The following is an 18702-nucleotide window of genomic DNA, read 5'->3' as shown; positions in this document are numbered from 1 at the left end:
ATACTCTCTTCCACCTTCTACCGTTGGGAAAAAGATACAAAAGTCTGAGGTCATGTACCAACCAACTCAAGAACAGCTTCTTCCGTGCTGCCATTTGAATGGACCTACCTCGCATTAAGCTGATCTTTCTCTACACCCTAGTTACTGTGACACTACATTCCCCACTCTCTCGTTTCCTTCTCTTTGAACGGTATGCATTGTCTGTATAGGGTGCAAGAAGCAATACTTTTCACTGTGTACGAAGACATGTGACAATAATAAAATAAAATAAAATAAATTCACCGTTTTAGCTTGTAAACACATGTCAGAAAAGCACCCCTTTCAAAAGAATCAGGGAAGTGCTGTTATTTTAGTGATTGCCAATGGGATTTACCAGTTAGGGAATAATTATTAAATCAGGACATGCTGAATGCAATGTGTATCCGGGTGTGAGTTTTGGAGAATGTGGGTGATGCTTTTTAAGAATCATCTTTTTGCTATGAACGCCAGACCATGATGGAAAAATTCCCAAATCATGAGAGGCTCAAAATTCTCGGAGAAGGTTCTGAAGCGCAGCCAGGATTATTAGCAACACAACACCTTCAGAAAAGAAGTGGGCTGGGAGGCAACAACCTGATGAGGGTTACAACATGTTGTTATGTATGACAAAGGAGAGGCAACTAAAACATCACTGTTTAGCCACTGTTTAAAAAAGGAGGTAGACAAAAGGCAGGTAACTACAGGCCGGTTAGCTTAACATCCGTAGTTGGGAAAATGCTGGAATCTATCATTAAGGAAGAAATAGCAGGACACCTGGAAAAGAATGGTTCAATCAAGCAGACGCAGCATGGATTCATGAAGGGAAAGTCATGTTTGACTAATTTACTGGAATGTTTTGATGATATAACGAGTGCGGTTGACAGAGGGGAACCGGTGGATGTGGTGTATTTAGATTTCCAGAAGGCATTCGATAAGGTGCCTCACAAAAGGTAGCTGCATAAGATAAAGGTACACGGAGTTGGGAGTAAAGTGTTAGCGTGGATTGAGGATTGGCTATCTAACAGAAAGTCGGAATAAATGGGTGCTTTTCCGGTTGGCAATCAGTGACTAGTGGCGTGCCGCAGGGATGGGTGCTGGGGCCTCAACTATTTGCCATATACATAGACGATCTGGAGGAGGGGACTGAGTGTAGGGTAACAAAGTTTGCGGATGATACAAAGATGAGTGGGAAAGCAAATTGCGTGAAGGGCACAGAGTCTGCAGAGAGATTTGGATAGGCTAAGTGAGTGGGCAAGGATCTGGCAGATGGAGTATAACTCTGGTAAGTGTGAGGTTATCCACTTTAGAAGGAATAATAGTAAAATGGACTATTATTTAAACGGCGAAAAATTGCAACATGCTACTGTGCAGAGAGACCTGGGGGTCCTTGTGCATGAATCACAAAAACTCAGTTTGCAGGTGCAGCAGGTAATCAAGGCGGCAAATGGAATGTTGGCCTTTATCACGAGAGGGATGGAGTATAAAAGCAGGGAGGTCATGCTGCAACTATACAGGGTACTGGTGAGGCCGCACCTAGAGTACTGTGTACAATTTTGGTCCCCTTATTTAAGAAACGATATATTAACTTTGGAGGGGTTACAGAGAAGGTTCACCAGGTTGATTCCGGAGATGAGGGGGTTAGCTTATGAGGAGAGATTGAGTAGACTGGGCCTGTACTCATTGGAGTTTAGAAGGTTGAGGGGAGATCTTATAGAGACATATAAGATAATGAAGGGGCTAGACAGGGTAGAAGCAGCCAGGTTATTTCCACTTACAATGGAAACAAGAACTAGGGGGCATAGCCTCAAAATACGGGGGAGTCAATTTAGAACAGAGTTGAGGAGGAACTTCTTCTCCCAGAGGGTAGTGAATCTTTGAAATTCTCTGCCAATGAAGCAGTAGAGGCTACCTCGTTAAATGTGTTTAAGTCACAGATAGATAGATTTTTGACCATTAAGGGAATTAAGGGTTATAGGGAGCGGGCGGGTAAGTGGAACTGAACCCACTATCAAATCAGCCATGATCTTATCGAATGGCGGAGCAGACTCGAGGGGCTAGATGGCCTATTCCTGCTCCTATTTCTTATGTTCTTATCTTATCATGCAAGGGACTGCTCAGTAATTGTACACTCCACTGTCTCTTCACAACCACAAATCTCACCCGTCACAGAAGGGAAGTAGATGCCAACCAGCATGGTGAAGTAGGTGGTAATGTCACTGAACACGTATGGGAGCCCGACGTTTGTTGCATCCTCCGAGGCAGGTACAGATGGCACTCCGTGCTTTTCCAACATTTCCCCCTGTGATCCGTAAACACTCCAGATGTTGTCTGGTAGGAAAAACAAGAACCACAAGCGCCATATGTGTTTGGGTAAATGAGACAATTAATTCAAAGCAATGGTTCAGACTCTGGAGTTGCAACGATGGCAAATACTGTCAGCATTCAGTAAAAGTAAAGTTTATTCATTAGTGTCACATGTAGGCTTACATTAACACTGCAATGAAGTTACTGTGAAAATCCCCTAGTCGCCACACTCCAGTGCCTGTTCGGCTACACTGAGGGAGAACTTAGCATGGCCAATGCACCTAACCCAGCACATCTTTCGGACAATTGCCATTTTATAGAATTAGAGAATCCTACAGTGCAGAAGGCGGCCATTTGGCCCATTGGGCCTGCACCAACAACAATCCCACCCGGGCCCTATCCCCATAACCCCACGCATTTACCCTGCTAATCCTCCCTGAAACTAAGAGGCAATTTAGAATGGCCAATCAACCTAACCTGCACATCTTTGGACTGCGGGAGGAAACCAGAGCACCCGGAGGAAACCCACGTAGACACAAAGAGAACGTGCAAACTCCACACAGACAGTGACCCATGCCGGGAATCGAACCCAGGTCTCCGACGCTGTGAGGCAGCAGTGCTAACCACCATGCCACCCAGTGTACTCCTTTCCTGGAGTTCAAGCTGCCGATTCCTCGAAGCACCTCTCTTTATCTGGGTGGCTGATTTTAGAAACAGAAGTAGAACACTCCATCGCTGGGAAAGTGAGAGAAATAAAAGCTGGAGGTACAGTTGCTCGATTCCAAAAAGGGCTCAATTTCAAGGTGTCTGGATCAAAGCCAAAACTTGTATCAGCACATTTCATTTCCCACTGGATGAAAGTATCTTACATCACTGAAGCAGATTAGTGGATTTAAAAGCTTTGAAACATTGCTGCTAATACAGTTGAAGTTCAGCCAAAAACTCCCATTTAATTACTGCTCGAACGTTCATGTATTTGTGTGTGCTGCCATGCTCCTCAAGATCTGTGCCTCCAAACTCAATAGCATCCATCACCATCTCTTCGACTGCTTCTCGGGCGGCACGGTGGCACAGTGGCTGGCACTGCTGCCTCACAGCGTCAGGGACCTGACGCCTCACAGCGTCAGGGACCTGGGTTCAATTCTGGCCTGTGTGTGGAGTTTGCACATTCTCCCTGTATCTGCATGGGTTTCCTCCAGGTGCTCCGGTTTCCTCCCACAGTCCAAAGATGTGTGTGGGTTAGCCATGCGAAATTGCCCCTAGTGTCAGGACGATTAGCAGGGTAAATGAGAATTACAGGAATAGGGCCTGGGTGAGATTGTGGTTGGTATAAGCTCGATGGGCCAAATGGTCCCCTTCTGTACTGCAGGGATTCTATGATTCTCGTCAATGCTTCATTCCATCTCTTCGCAAATTTACTGTCATCATCCACCTCAAGCGAATGAAGCCCCTCTGTGTTGAAGTTGAGATTCATTGAACACGCTTTAATTTCCTTTCATCCCCCTCTGAGGAATAGATTACTTTCCTTCCTTCTGAAGTTACCAGGATTTTAAAATCCATAGAATCTCTACGTTGCAGGAGGCCATTCGACCCTTCAAGCCTGCACCGACCACAATCCCATCCAGGCCCTATTCCCGTAACCCCATATATTTATCCCGCTAATCCCCTGACACTAGGGTGAATTTTAGCATGGCCAATCAACCTAACCCGCACATCTTTGGACTTTGGATCCACACTTAATTTCATTTAATCTCAACCTCCATGATCAGCTTTGTGTGCTATTTTGCATTTGTCAGACGTTTGGAGGTCTTCAACATAGTTACGGGCACTTCAGCTGGGTCTCAAGGCATTCCAAAATCACCTTTGGGGTGGAATTCTCTCATCCTGCCCCCGGTGGGTTTGGTGGCGTGCTGGAGCAGAGAGTGGGAGCCAGAAAGTCAGAAACCCACCAGTATAAAATCATGTTGCAATTCTCCCAATGGCAGGTAACGGCAGGTTGGTCCTCCCACTGGCTGGTGTATTAATTTGCATCTCTATAATGTTCATTAAAACAGCTAGATGCCAGCATCCAGCAGGCCTTTCAATATTGCTTCATGCCAGCTGGAAATTACATTGGTTTAAAACCCAATTGCTAACCCGATTAGGGCGGCACAGTTGCTAGCACTGCTGCCTCACAGCTCCAGAGACCTAGGTTTGATTCCCGGCTTAGGTCACTGTGTGGAGTTTGCACATTCTCCCCGTGTCTGCGTGGGTTTCCTCCGGGCGCTCCAATTTCCCCCCACACTCCAAAGATGTGCGGGTTAGGTGCATTGGCCATTCTAAATTGCTCCTTCGTGTCCCGGGATGCGTAGGTTCGAGGGATTAGTGGGGTAATCATGTGGGGTTACGGGGGATAGGGTCTAGGTGGGATTCTTGGTGCAGACTCGATGGGCCGAATGGCCTCCTTCTGCATGGTAGGGTTTTCTATGATTCTAAACAGTGGCATGCACAAGGCGGTTCTCAGGTAGCAGGAGGGTTCAGGACAAGTGCAAGGAAGTCTTTCTGCCACAGTGCAGCTTGGCTCCTGATGCACTGTACAACACTCTGCCAGGGCAGACCAGTTCCTGCCCTCCATCTCTGTGCCAAGCTGGTCTTCATCTGGACCCATGGGCTCTCCAGTGTCACCGAGACAGAGCAGCACTGCACCTGGGATTGGAGAGAGTACAGGGGTCTCCTTCCCTCTGGTGCCACACAGCAATGTCTACCTGGACAGTATTATGCTGTCGGACTCATGCAGCCACTGCAACAAAAGTCTGAAGTTCGACCGGGAGTGGAATGCGAGATGAGGTGGTGGAGGTGGTGACAAGATGCATGGACCAACAAAGATAAGGGAACAATGTGGAAGGTGGGCTGTGCAAGGAGGAAGAAGGGTGTGGTAGGGTGAGACTCACAATAAGAAGTCTCATAACACCAGGTTAAAGCCCAACGGGTTTATTTGGAATCATGAGCTTTCGGAGCCCCTGCTCCTTCATCGCTCACCTGTGCGCTCTGAAAGCTCGTGATTCCAAATAAACCTGTCGGACTTTAACCTGGTGTTGTGAGACTTCCTACTGTGCCCACCCCAGTCCAATGCCACATCTCCACCTCATGGAGACTCACAATGGCAGACAGAGAGGCAAGTAGGCGGATGAAGGAGACGAACAGTGGAAGGCAGAGGGAAAACTAAGGGGAGGGAAACTGGACCTCAACAAGGCTTTCCCCAACATGAAAAGCTCAGAAACAAGGGCATCAAAGGGATACAACATCGTTCACTGGAATGGGGAGGTGGGCAGAGAGGCATGGGGGAGTATGAGGATTGGGGGGGGGGGGGGTGGAGATTGGGGTAAGAGATAGGTAAGACGTTTTGAACTTGGTGTTCAAAAGGTTTGTTCATCCAGACTATGGTTCCCCACACCTCTGAGGGACCTTAAGCCACAACTTACTGAAACGTCGGCTCAACATCCATGAAAATTGCAATGGATTAGGAGATGCCTATCCCTGCAGCTGAGAATTCCAGGCAACCGCCATCAGCCAGCCTGCACCCTTACTCCATGCTGACTAACACTGGGATACCAGGAATTCTGGAGTCAACACCTGACTGCCATTTTTAAAAAGGCTTGTGGAGTCTCCCTGACTGTGCAACAATCCAGCCGGTTAGTTCTGGTTCTCTCTCTTAGGGGGTGATCTCTCTCTGTACAGACTGATGGAGGTCAGCTGAGCGTTTTCCAAGATTTCTGCTTTTGTTTCCGATTTCCAGCCTCTGCAGTATTTATCTTCTACTTTGGTAATTGGAACAATGAGATTTAAATCTCCACAATTCTTTTACTTAGAGCTATAACAGACAGTGCAATATTAATGGGTGGGATTTTATGGCGTCACTCGGGCGAGATCGGAAATTCCCGCCCGAGGTCAACGGAGATTTCTGTTGTCGGACCCTCGCCCATGCCGGGCAAGGTGGTAGAGTTCCAGCCAATACGTCTGGGGGAACCTTCATTCTTAGAGATGTATTAGGGGCAATCTTTCAAGTGTGTTTTGACTCATGCCACAGTTATAAGCTGTCTATTAAAATATCTGCCTCGTGCAACTGCTAGAATTATCTACTTTTCTAATGAATACTCACCAAGTATCACTCTACTCGCAATACCAGGGATCCCTTGAATTATTGTTACGTTGTTGAGATTAAAATATTCACTGCAAGTGGCGTTGAGATTGGGACTATCACAGAAGAGCTGCCAAAGCTGAGTTGTCACGGTCTGGTTGCCTTCGACGCTAAACTTAGCGCATACGTCAAAAGTTTGCCAGGCTAAGGTCCGGTTTCCAAGCATACAAAGGCTGTAGAGGGGAAGAAAATAATAGTGTATAAAATTGCAATGTGAAAAATATAAGAACAAGAACAAGGAATTAGTTTGTCACAAGAGTAGGAGATCAGAGCTGTAGAAACATTCTCCTATTTCTAGGTTCACGTTCCAAGAACACAACGGGAATCAAGGGCAACGAATGGCAATATTGATTCAGATACATTTTACCCAAGGAATGATTCAGTGAACACTGGGTACCTGCAAATACGCACCCCAGCAACAGTCAGCACCTTGAGGAGGGGAACTAAATTGAAAGGGGTAAAAGGCTTCAATTGCGAGAATAAATTGCATAGATTAGGCTTGTATTCATTCAAGTACAGAAGAATAAGAGGTGACCTAATTAAAATTCTTAAGATGATCAAAGGAATGGATAGGGTCGATAGAGACAAATGGTTTCCTCTGGTGTAAGTCTTCAGATGCAAGCGTTCAGAACAAAGGGGCTATATCTTAAAGTTAGAGCTAAAAAGCACTTCTTCACACAAATTTGACTGCAAATGTGGAATGCACTCTGCAAAAAAGCTATTGAGAGTAGGCCAACTGCAAATTTCAAAACTGAATCATTTATTTTTTGTTAGGCAAGGTTAAGGGAATTATGATACCTTAATCTAAATGACAGAATAAGTTCAAGAGGCCAAATGGCCTATTGCTGTTCCTATCTGACAGAAAATGAACATGATCTTTCATTTCCAATCTATATTGTTGAGAGCAAATGTTACAACTCATTTTTCATTTACTGTGTACAGTTCTCATCACCCTATTATAGAAAGGATATTATTAAACTAGAAAGAGTGCAGAAAAGATTTACTCGGATGGTACTGGGATTTGATGGTTTGAATCATAAGGAGAGGAGGGATAGACTGGGATTTTTTTCCTTGGAGCGTAGGAGGCTTAGGGGGTGATCTTATAGGAGGTCTATAAAATAACGAGGGGCATAGATAAAGTAGATAGTCAACAACCTCTCCCAAAGGTAGGGGAGTCTAAAACTTGAGGCCATAGGTTTAAGATGAGAGGGGAGAGATACAAAAGAATCCAGAGGGGCAATTTTTTCACAAGAGGGTGGTGAGTGCCTGGAATGAGCTGCCAGAGGTAGTAGTAGAGGCGGATACAATGTTGTCTTTTAAAAAGCATTTAGACAGTTGCATGGGTAAGATGGCTATAGAGGGATATGGTCCAAATGGAGCAATTGGGACTAGCTTAGAGGTGAAACCTGGGGCAATTGGGACTAGCTTAGAGGTGAAACCTGGGCAGCATGGACAAGTTGGGCCGAAGGGCCTGCTTCCATGCTGCAAACCTCTATGACTTTAAGTGACCAGACTCTTGCAGAATTCAAGGCAGCTCCTTCAAGGTAGCTGATGGATGGGTGTACTTACGGAAAGTCAGGTGGGTAGAAGGCAGTTTTGATGACCCCTGCATAGATGGCAAGGATAGAGAGGATGACGCAGGCTAGGAACACCAGAGCCAGTTTGTTGACGTATTTGACTCCGACAAATACCACCGTGGCCATCAGAGTGATCGCACATGTGCCATAAACCCTCATGTTGTTCAGCAGGGCCGAGTTTTCTTGGCTGGGATCCTCTGCTTTGAATATAGCTGCACTTGGAACAATGTAGGTCTAGAAGAGAAGTTGTGCATTAGACACGGAAAACGTCACTGATTCACCATTCTTTAATTTACAACATTTTGGCAATAGCACAGAATGGCATCAATGAGCTTTTGACAACTTCCATACAATTGCTACATCTATCTCCCTTACCCCATCAAGTGTGAACACAAGCTTAAACTGGAATACAGTTGCACTTTTCTCTTCAGAAACTGTTCTTGAAAGCAAGTGTCATCTAGTTAACCAGGTATCTAACTCAGCCCAATTCAATCTTTACCAGAGACATTAATGTGCACATTGTGCGAGCCAGAAAATATTAGGCAACAAGGTTTTTAAAAATGTATTTGTTAGTGTCACAAGCAGGCTTACATGAACAATGCACTTACAATACAAAGATCAAAACCGGGTTAGGTTGATTGGCCATGCTAAATTGACCCTAGTGTCAGGGGATTATCAGTGTAAATGCATTGGGTTACAGGAATAGGGCCTTGGTGGAATTGTGGTTGGTACGGACACAATGGGCCGAATGGCCTCATTCTGTACTGTAGGATTCTAAACTATGAAAATCCCCAAGTCACCACACTCAGGCCTGTTTGGGTACACAGAGGGAGAATTTAGCATGGCCAATGCACCTAACCAATATGTCTTTTGGACTGCAGGAGGAAACCCACGCAGACACAAGGAGAATGTGCAGACTCCGGGCAGACAATGACCCAAGCCGGGAATCGAACCCGGGTCCCTGGCATTGAGAGGCAGCAGTGCTAACTGCTGTGCCACCGTACCGCCCATAATGAAACATGCAAGGTGCCTTGAGCTTCATGCCCCTAAGATTTTATTCACTTACAAGGCATCCATGGAGGACACAACCTTGGGACAGGACAAATTGACATCGAGTTTCTCATCCTGCTCCAATTGCACCTCCGGTCACTGAGTTACAAAATGGGATTCATGGCAGTTATGCAAACATCTGTCAGCTTCTCCTGGTTCAGTGATAACTGGAGAAATAGCCCTATAGGTGAATGCCAACAGAATTCAGGAGTTACTTCATTCCAATTTATGCATATAAAGGAGGAAGAGGATTACGGGCAGCACAGTGGCATAGTGGTTAGCGCTGTTTCCTCACGGCACCATGGACCTGGGTTCAATTCTGGCCTCGGGTCACTGTCTGTGTAGGGTTTGCACATTCTTCCAACGTTTGCGTGGGTTTCCTCCGGGTGCTCCGGTTTCCTCCCACATTCCAAAGATGTGCAGGTTAGGTTGATTAGCCATGCTAAATTGCCCCTTAGTGTCAGGGGGACTAGCTAGGGTAAATAGGTGGGGTTAAGGGGATAGGGCCTGGGTGAGATTGTGGTCGGTGCAGACTCGATGGGCCGAATGACCTCCTTCTGCACTGTAGGGATTCTATGACTACAACTAAGGCTTTAAGTTTTGTTGCAATTAACCTTTGTATTGTTGTGGGAAATTTATCACCGGAGTCAGACTTGGAGGTTTCAACAATACAGTTTTATTTCGGATATGAAGCTTCGGGAGAAAGCGCTGGTACTCCGCAGTACTTGGCAGCTACCTTCTCAATTACACAATAGCAGTTGATCATTTTTGTACCTTTTAGACAATAGGTAGTCCGGACATTAGCCGTTTAACACCTCGTTATAAATTGAGATGACAGATTACGGACATCGGTAGTTAACACATCGTTACAAGCAGACATGTACAGTTAACATATCATTGTTCATAGAATGGATACATTTCCTCTATCAATGACTGGTTTCGATCTATACATTCAGTGGTTGATGTTGTTGCATTTATGTATTTATGTTCCCATCTGTGGCTGACCTTATTATCAGACTTATTGTTCTGGGTCTGCCCTTAGCTTAAAGTGCCTCAAGCTCTGAGTAGCTTCCTGCAGCATTTCGGTTCCTGCATGTTTTAACTTTAAGTAACTTGACTGTGCTAAAAGCCAGTGCCTGTCCCTTCCCAGGTAACCATTTCTTTAATTCCCCCACAATAATATTACAACATGCGTCAGTACTAGGAGCATTATTATTCAATCATAACGTTCGTAAGGGAATTTGAAAATGAAAAATGCGCAGGGGGTACGGTAAAAATGAAACTAATTAGATAGCTCTTTCAAAGACACAATAGGCCAATGATTGGCACCTTGTGTTGTATGATTCTATACCAATAAACTCCCAAAGTGCTCCATCACTGGCTTTGAATCTCCTCATGGCTGGGCGGACAAATGCCAGTTGCCTGGGAAATCAGGAGCACAGCCCACTCCCCCCAAAATAGATCAATGAAATTCAGTGATGTGCAGGAGGCCTGGATTGCAGGGCAGAAGGAAGTTACAGATGTAGGGTAGGCAAGGGCTTTGAGGGCTTTGAACATGAGGATGAACATTTTTAAATTGAGGCCGTACCAATGTAGGTCAGTAAGCACAGGGGCGATGGGTGAATTGGAGAGTTCAGATAACGACAAGAGTCTTTTGGACGTGGAGAATGCAAGGACAAGGACAGAAAGACTGGCCTGAAGAATATTGAAGCCAACTTCTATCTAAAATTGAAGGAGGTGAAAACGGGGCCTTTCTCAACAATGAACAATCTAATTAACACAATGAATGTGTGACTTTGAAATGTGCAATTACTCAGAATAGAATTCCATTAGGTCATTAATTACAGAGCTACACATCTTTCATTAAAATAGTAATTTCATGCCTCTATGTTAATTGTAACAGAACACTGTCAAGTTCAAAGACTATGCTTGCAAACATTTGAATTTCAAGACCCAGTATTTAGCATTTACGTATTTTGAGCATATAGAAAATCTTCTACAGCAAACCAATACAAGAGACTGCAGGCTTTAGCTAACAACTCAGCTCTGGAAGGCAAAAATTAGCATGTGATCTCGTCCCTCTTGGCTATCCAACGAATCCCAGTTTCAGCTCTCTTAGAAGGGCGACACAGTGATTAGCACGACTGCCTCGCAGCGCCAGGGACCCAGGTTCAATTCCAGCCTTCGGTAACTGTCTGTATGAAGTTTGCACATTCTCCTCGTGTCTGCGTGGGTTTCCTCCAAAAGATGTGCGGGTTATATGGACTGGCCATGCTAAATTGCCCACTAATGTCAGGGGGATTAGCAAGGTAAGTACGTGACAAAGATAGGAAATATACAGTAAATGGTAGAACCCTTAAGAATATTGATAGGCAGAGGATCTGGGTGTACAGGTACACAGGTCACCGAAAGTGGCAATGCAGGTGGAGAAGGTAGTCAAGAAGGCATACGACATGCTTGCCTTCATCGGCCGGGGCACTGAGTTTAGAAATTGGCAAGTCATGTTGCAGCTTTATAGAACCTTAGTTAGGCCGCACTTGGAATATAGTGTTCAATTCTGGTTGCCACACTATCAGAAGGATGTGGAGACTTTGGAGAGGGTACAGAAACGATTTACCAGGATGTTGCCTGGTATGGAGGGCATTAGCTATGAGGAGAGGTTGGAGAAACTTGGTTTGTTCTCATTGGAACGACGGAGGTCGAGGGGCGACCTGATAGAAGTCTACAAGATTATGAGGGGCATGGACAGAGAGGATAGTCAGAAGCTTTTTCCCCAGGGTGGAAGAGTCAATTACTGGGGGGCATAGGTTTAAGGTGCAAGGGGCAAAGTTTAAAAGAGAAGTAGACGCAGACTTTTTACACTGAGGGTGGTGGGTGCCTGGAATTCGCTGCCGGGGGAGGTGGTGGAAGCAGATACGATAGTGACTTTTAAGGGGTGTCTGGACAAATACACGAATAGGATGGGAATAGAGGGATATGGTCCCCGGAAGGGTAGGGGTTTTTTAGTTCAGTCGGGCAGCATGGTTGGTGCAGGCTTGGAGGGCAGAAGGGCCTGTTTCTGTGTTGTAATTTTCTTTGTTCTTTGTGTGTTTGTAAGGATAGGGCCTGGGTGGGATTGTTGTTGGTGCAAGCTCAATGGGCCCAATGGCCTCCTGCCCTGTAGGGATTCTATTCTATGATTAGGAACAGCCAACAGATTAGGTACCCGAGGACTAGCAGTGCCTAAGAAAGTGCAACCCACCAAGAGGTGGCTTCAGAGCTGAATCAAGTACCTTATGAGTCAACCATGGCACTCCCCTCAGTCTGAAGGTTAAGGGTTCAAGATCCACTTCAGACACTTCAGCACATTTAAAGCAGAGATCAGCCATGATCTAATCTAATGACAGAGCAGCCACGGAAGGGTTGTGGTCTGTTCTTCTCCTTATGCAATGCTTTTGAAATAATTTAAAAAATATATATTTATGCAGCTTGGAAGGAATTCGGATTTCACAAGTATCCTGGGCTTAACTCAGCTCCTGAAAAGTTGCAACTCACCAGTAGAATTTCAATTGTTCCCAGGATGTACATGGCTCCAGCAAATGTAGTTCCCAGATAAAAGCAGATGCCCACAGCCCCTCCAAACTCTGGGCCCAGTGACCTTGAGATCATGTAATAGGAGCCCCCGGCTGTGAAAAAGGAGACATAAGAGTGTGAGAATTAGTGAAAGGTGAAAAGGATAAGAATTAACAGAGATAAAGTGGGCCAGAGAGGAAGCAAAACATTCTAGCTTGAGCAACATCAATAGCAGACAGGCCTAGGCTAAACCCTGACGCTGGCTATTAACCATGGATTTTCGAGAGGTATTTTCCTCAGGATTGCTTCTGCTCCACGCTTTATCTTACACTCATGCTTGTAAACAGAGGATGTGTTGCACATCAGGTTAGGTTATGAAAACGGACCCAAGGAAATTCCCAGCCAAATCTGTATGGCACCCTCATCATGTTAGCTGGAGCTCAATGGTCATACTCATCACTTCAAGCAGACGCTTGATTGTTCAAGCACCAGCCCCAAGAGACTCCAGCACAAGATTCAGAGCAGCTTTGGGGATGTGCTCCACTGCGGAATTTGCCCCCTTTCAGGTGAAACTTAAATCATGGTTATTTGCCCTCTCAAATGGGCATAAAGATCCTAAATCACTATTCCTATAGAGAGGAGAGTTCCCTCTTGCATCCTGGTCAATAATTATTTCTCAAGCTACAGCACTAAAAGAGAATAAGACTGTAACTGATTTCATTGTTATTTGTGGCAGCATGCTGTGTACACATTGCTCGCTGTATGACAGCAGTGACTAGACTTTAAAAAAAATAATTTGCTTTAAAGAACTGAAAGACACTGGGTCAAATTTTCACAGATGTTGGCAAAAGCCGATAGCAGACGGAATAGTGACATTAAAGCCACCAGCCACCGACTTTTTCCACTGTATCCATCGGGACAGAGGGGGGGGAAGAAAACAGCAACAGAAGGGTCCCATGAGCCTGCCATGCCAATGGCTCAAGTTTTCTGAAGATCAGGGAGCCATTTTTTAAGGCCGGCCTGTGCACAATAGTTCGCTTGGAACTGTCCCCCCTGCATCCCAATCCCCACCCACGCAATGCACCACATGCCCCTTCCTCTCCCACCCTAGGCACTGCCAGGGGGCCGTGCTCAGGTATGACCCTCTGCCCCGAGTGATGCACTTATGTGTTTTCCTGGGAGACCTGCTCATCAGGTGCACGCTTTGGGAGAGCAGACATAATTCATGCCTGATAATGATATGCTGATATCTCAGTTTTAAGTTTATTTTATTAGTGTCACTGGAAGTCTGACATTAACACTGCAATGAAGTTAATATGTAAATCCCTCGTAGCCACACTCCGGCACCTGCTCGGGTACACCGAGGGAGAATTTAGCATGGCCAATCTACCTGACCTGCACATCTTTGGACTGTGGGAGGAAACCAGAGCACAGACACGGGGAGGACGTACACAGACAGTGACCCAAGCCGGGTATCGAACCCAGGTCCCTGGCGCTCTGAGGCAGCAGTGCCACCGTGCCGTGGAAATGATGTTCCCGCCACTGAACGTCAGGAGATGCATGCCCCCTCCCCCCTCAACAAAAATGGGAATGGAATATCTCGGTCGCTATATTAAAAAACAAAACTTCGTTTTCTCTAGTAAAAGATGCATTGCTTGTTCATCTGCCATCACCAAAATACTGTCCAGCTTTATTTTAAAAATTAAAAGCTGGAGTTGAGGCTCCCTTGCAGTGAATTTGGTCATTATCCCTGGGTTCAATTAATTGCTGTTAGCCGATCAGAGTGTGGTGATAGCAGGAAGGATAGCAACAAACAGACTGACCAACTCGCACTTTATAGGGCGCCTATCAAACCCCCAGGAAATTGTCATTGAGACTTCATCCCAAATTAAAGGAGCAGTGGGTTGAGCCTGGCCACCCAGCGGACTGGAAAACCTTGATGCCCATTTATATATGCGGGGTGCAGAAGTTGACACAGAGGGCGGGATTGTACAGCCTCGATTGGGCGAGACCACAAGATCCCGCCCGAGGCCAACAGAGATTTCCGTTGTGGGACCCTCACCCATGCCGATTCCGGGGCAGGCGAGGTCTTGTAGTTCGGGCCAGAGAACGTTTTGTTTTTGGAAACAAGTCAAACAGAATAAATCACTCCACTGATGTGCAATCCCATAGGATATGCAGAAATATCGATAACGTTTTTAAAAAGTCTTTCCTGGGAGGCGGACATTTACAAAGGGTTTACTTACCTGGCACCACACCATTGGTCGCAATGGCACTCATCGATATTGCTGTCAGCAAGGTCTGTGGAGAAAAACCCCCAGTGAAAATTAGCTTGGCCTTAGTGCTGACAGATACACAGCAACGATCAAGTCAAGAACATCACCAGCACTCATTCATTTACAGAGCAACACTGTTTCAAATCTATTCATTCTCATGTTGTGGCAGGCCAACATTTAATAGAAACATAGAACATAGAAAAACTACAGCACAATACAGGCCCTTCAGCCCACAAAGTTGTGTCGAACATGTCCCTACCTTAGCGATTACTAGGCTTACCTATAACCCTCTATTTTACTAAGTTCCATGTACTTATCTAAAAGTCTCTTAAAAGACCCTATCAAATCCACCTCCACCACCGTTGCTGGCAGCCCATTCCACGCACCCACCACCCTCCGAGTGAAAAACTTACCCCGACATCTCCTCTGTACCTACTCCCCAGCTCCTTAAACCTGTGTCCTCTTGTGGCAACCATTGCAGCCCTGGGAAAAAGCCTCTGACTATCCACTCGATCAATACCTCTCAACATCTTATACACCTCTATCAGGTCACCCCTCATCCTTCGTCTCTCCAAGGAGAAAAGGCCGAGCTCACTCAATCTATCCTCATAAGGCATGCCCCCCAACCCAGGCAACACCCTTGTAAATCTCCTCTGCACCCTTTCTATGGCTTCCACATCCTTCCTGTAATGAGGCGACCAGAACTGAGCACAGTACTCCAAGCGTGGTCTGACCAGGGTCTTATATAGTTGCAACATTATCTCACGTCTCCTAAACTCAGTTCCTCAATTGATGAAGGCCAGTACACCATACGCCTTCTTAACCACAGCCTCAACCTGCACAGCTGTTTTGAGCGTCCTAAGAACTCGGACCCCAAGATCCTGCTGATCTTCCACTCTGCTAAGAGTCCTACCATTATTATATTCCGCCATCCTATTTGACCTACCAAAATGAACCACCTCGCACTTATCTGGGTTGAAATCCATCTGCCACTTCTCCGCCCAGTCTTGCATCCTATCAATGTCTCGCTGCAACTTCTGACATCCCTCCACACTATCCACAACACCTCCAACCTTTGTGTCATCAGCAAACTTACCAACCCATCCCTCCACTTCCTCATCCAGGTCATTTATAAAAATCACAAAAGAGTAAGGGTCCCAGAACAGATCCCTGGGGCACTCCACTGGTGATCGACCTCCATGCAGAATATGACCCATCTATAACCACTCTTTGCCTTCTGTGGGCAAGCCAGTTCTGGATCCACAAAGCAATGCCCCCTTGGGTCCCATGCCCCCTCACTTTCTCAATAAGCCTTGCATGGGTCACCTTATCAAATGCCTTGCTGAAGTCCATATATACGACATCTACTGCTCTTCCTTCATCAGTGTGTTTAGTCACATCCTCAAAAAATTCAATCAGGTCTGCCTTTGACAAAGCCATGCTGACTATTCTTAATCATATTATACCTCTCCAAATGTTCATAAATCCTGCCTCTCAGGATCTTCTCCATCAACTTACCAACTACTGAGGTTAGACTCACTGGTCTATAATTTCCAGGGCTATCTCTACTCCCTTTCTTGAATAAAGGAACAACATCCACAATCCTCCAATCCTCCGGAACCTCTCCCGTCTCCATTGATGATGCAAAGATCATTGCCAGAGGCTCAGCAATCTCCTCCCTCACCTCCCACAGTAGCCTGGGGTACATCTCATCCGGTCCCAGCGACTTATCTAACTTGGTGCTTTTCAAAAGCTCCAACACATCCTCTTTCTTAATATCTACATGCTCAGGCTTTATAGTCCGCTGCAAGTCTGCACTACAACCACCAAGATCCTTTTCCATAGTGAATACTTAAGTAAAGTATTCATTAAGTACCTCTGCTATTTCTTCCGGTTCCATACAAACTTTCCCACCGTCACACTTGATACGTCCTATTCTTTCACGTCTTATTCTCTTGCTCTTCACATACTGTAGAATGCCTTGGGGTTTTCCTTAATCCTGCCTGGCAAGGCCTTCTCATGACCCCTTCTGGCTCTCCTAATTTCCTTCTTAAGATCCTTCCAATTAGCCGTATACTCTTCTAGATCTCGAACGTTACCTAGCTCCCTGAACCTTTTGTAAGCTTTTCTATTCTTCTTGACTAGATTCATTGCAGCCTTTGTACACCACGGTTCCTGTAACCTACCATAACTTCCCTGTCTCATTGGAACGTTGCTATGCAGAACTCCAGACAAATGTTCCCTGAAGATTTGCCACATTTCTTCCGTACATTTCCCTGAGAAAACCTCTTTCCAATTTAAGCCTCCAATTTCCTGCCTGATAACCTCATAATTCCCCTTACTCCAATTAAACACTTTTCTAACTTACCTGATCCTATCTCTCTCCAATGCTATTGTAAAGGAGGTAGAATTATGATCACTATATTCAAAATGCTCTCCCACTGAGAGATCTGACACCTGCCCAGGTTCATTTCCCAATACCAAATCAAGTACAGCCTCTCCTCTTGTAGGCTTATCTCCATACTGTGTCAAGAAACCCTTCTGAACACACCTAACAAACTCCTCCCCATCTACACCCCTTACTCTAGGGAGATTCCAATCAATATTTGGGAAATTAAAATTTCCCATCACGACAACTCTGTTATTATTACACCTTTCCAGGATCTGTTTCCCTATCTGCTCCTCAATATCCCTGTTACTATTGGGCAACCTATAGAAAACACCCAGTAAAGTTATTGACCCCTTCCTGTTCCTAACCTCCACCCACAGAGACTCCGTAGACAATCCCTCCATGGTGTCCATCTTTTCTGCAGCCGTGACACTATCTCTGATCAACAGTGCCACTCCCCCACCTCTTTTGCCTCCCTCCCTGACCCTTCTGAAACATCTGAAACCCAGCACTTGAAGTAACCAGTGCTGTCCCCGAGTCATCCAAGTCTCTGTAATGGCCACATCATATTTCCAAGTAGTGATCCACGCTCTAAGCTCATCCACTTTGTTCACAACACTCCTTGCGTTAAAATAGACACATCTCAAACCTTCGGTCTGAGCGCTCCCCTTCTCTATCACCTGCCTATCCTCCCTCTCACACTGTCGACAAGCTTTCTCTATTTGTGGGCTAACCTCCTCTCTCCCAGTCACTTCAATTTGATTCCCACCCCCCAACCATTCTAGTTTAAACTCTCCCCTGTAGCCTTAGCAAACCTCCCCGCCAGGATATTGGTCCCCCTGGGATTCAAGTGCAACCCGTCCTTATTGTACAGGTCACACCTGCCCCAAAAGAGGTCCCAATGATCCAGAAACCTGAATCCCTGCCCCCTGCTCCAATCCCTCAGCCATGCATTTATCCTCCACCTCATTCCATTCCTACTCTCACTGTCGCGTGGCACAGGCAGCAATCCCGAGATTACTACCTTTGCGGTCCTTCTTCTCAACTCCCTGAAACATCCGACCCTTTATCCCATTTATCAATTTAATGCTCATGTCTTAGGGCCCTTGAGATGGTGATGATGAGCCTTCTACTTAAGTGGCTGCAATCTGCTTCCACTAAGTATGAAGTCACAGGATTTTGAACCAACAACAATGAAGGAATGGCACTGTGTCCGAGTCTAGATGGTGTGAGACTTGAAAGGGAATTTGGGGATTGATGGTGTTCTTGTGCACTTGCTTTGATTTACCAATCACAATTCTTTCCCAGAGTAAAATCCAAAGGTTGACGCTACTCAACTGAATGGTCTCTTGCTGGCCA

General features: G+C 45.8%; 1 protein-coding gene across 5 annotated transcripts in view; it reads right to left on the bottom strand.

Annotated features, from left to right (window-relative positions):
• LOC144479228 (solute carrier family 12 member 7-like) overlaps nucleotides 1-18702 on the bottom strand; it is a 265054-nt gene that overhangs the window by 60988 nt on the left and 185364 nt on the right. For all 5 annotated transcript variants that reach the window (XM_078197896.1, XM_078197911.1, XM_078197927.1 and 2 more), the window contains exons 5-9: nucleotides 14925-14979; nucleotides 12661-12791; nucleotides 8069-8310; nucleotides 6461-6672; nucleotides 2179-2346 (exon numbers count right to left, since the gene is read on the bottom strand). In XM_078197896.1, the coding sequence (XP_078054022.1) occupies nucleotides 2179-2346; nucleotides 6461-6672; nucleotides 8069-8310; nucleotides 12661-12791; nucleotides 14925-14979 (808 nt within the window). The remainder of the gene's footprint in view (nucleotides 1-2178; nucleotides 2347-6460; nucleotides 6673-8068; nucleotides 8311-12660; nucleotides 12792-14924; nucleotides 14980-18702) is intronic.

Source organism: Mustelus asterias, chromosome 2, assembly GCF_964213995.1.
Source record: "Mustelus asterias chromosome 2, sMusAst1.hap1.1, whole genome shotgun sequence".
Taxonomy (NCBI): domain Eukaryota; kingdom Metazoa; phylum Chordata; class Chondrichthyes; order Carcharhiniformes; family Triakidae; genus Mustelus; species Mustelus asterias.
Note: the sequence above shows the minus strand (reverse complement) of the source record. Positions and strands in the feature narration are given on the sequence as shown.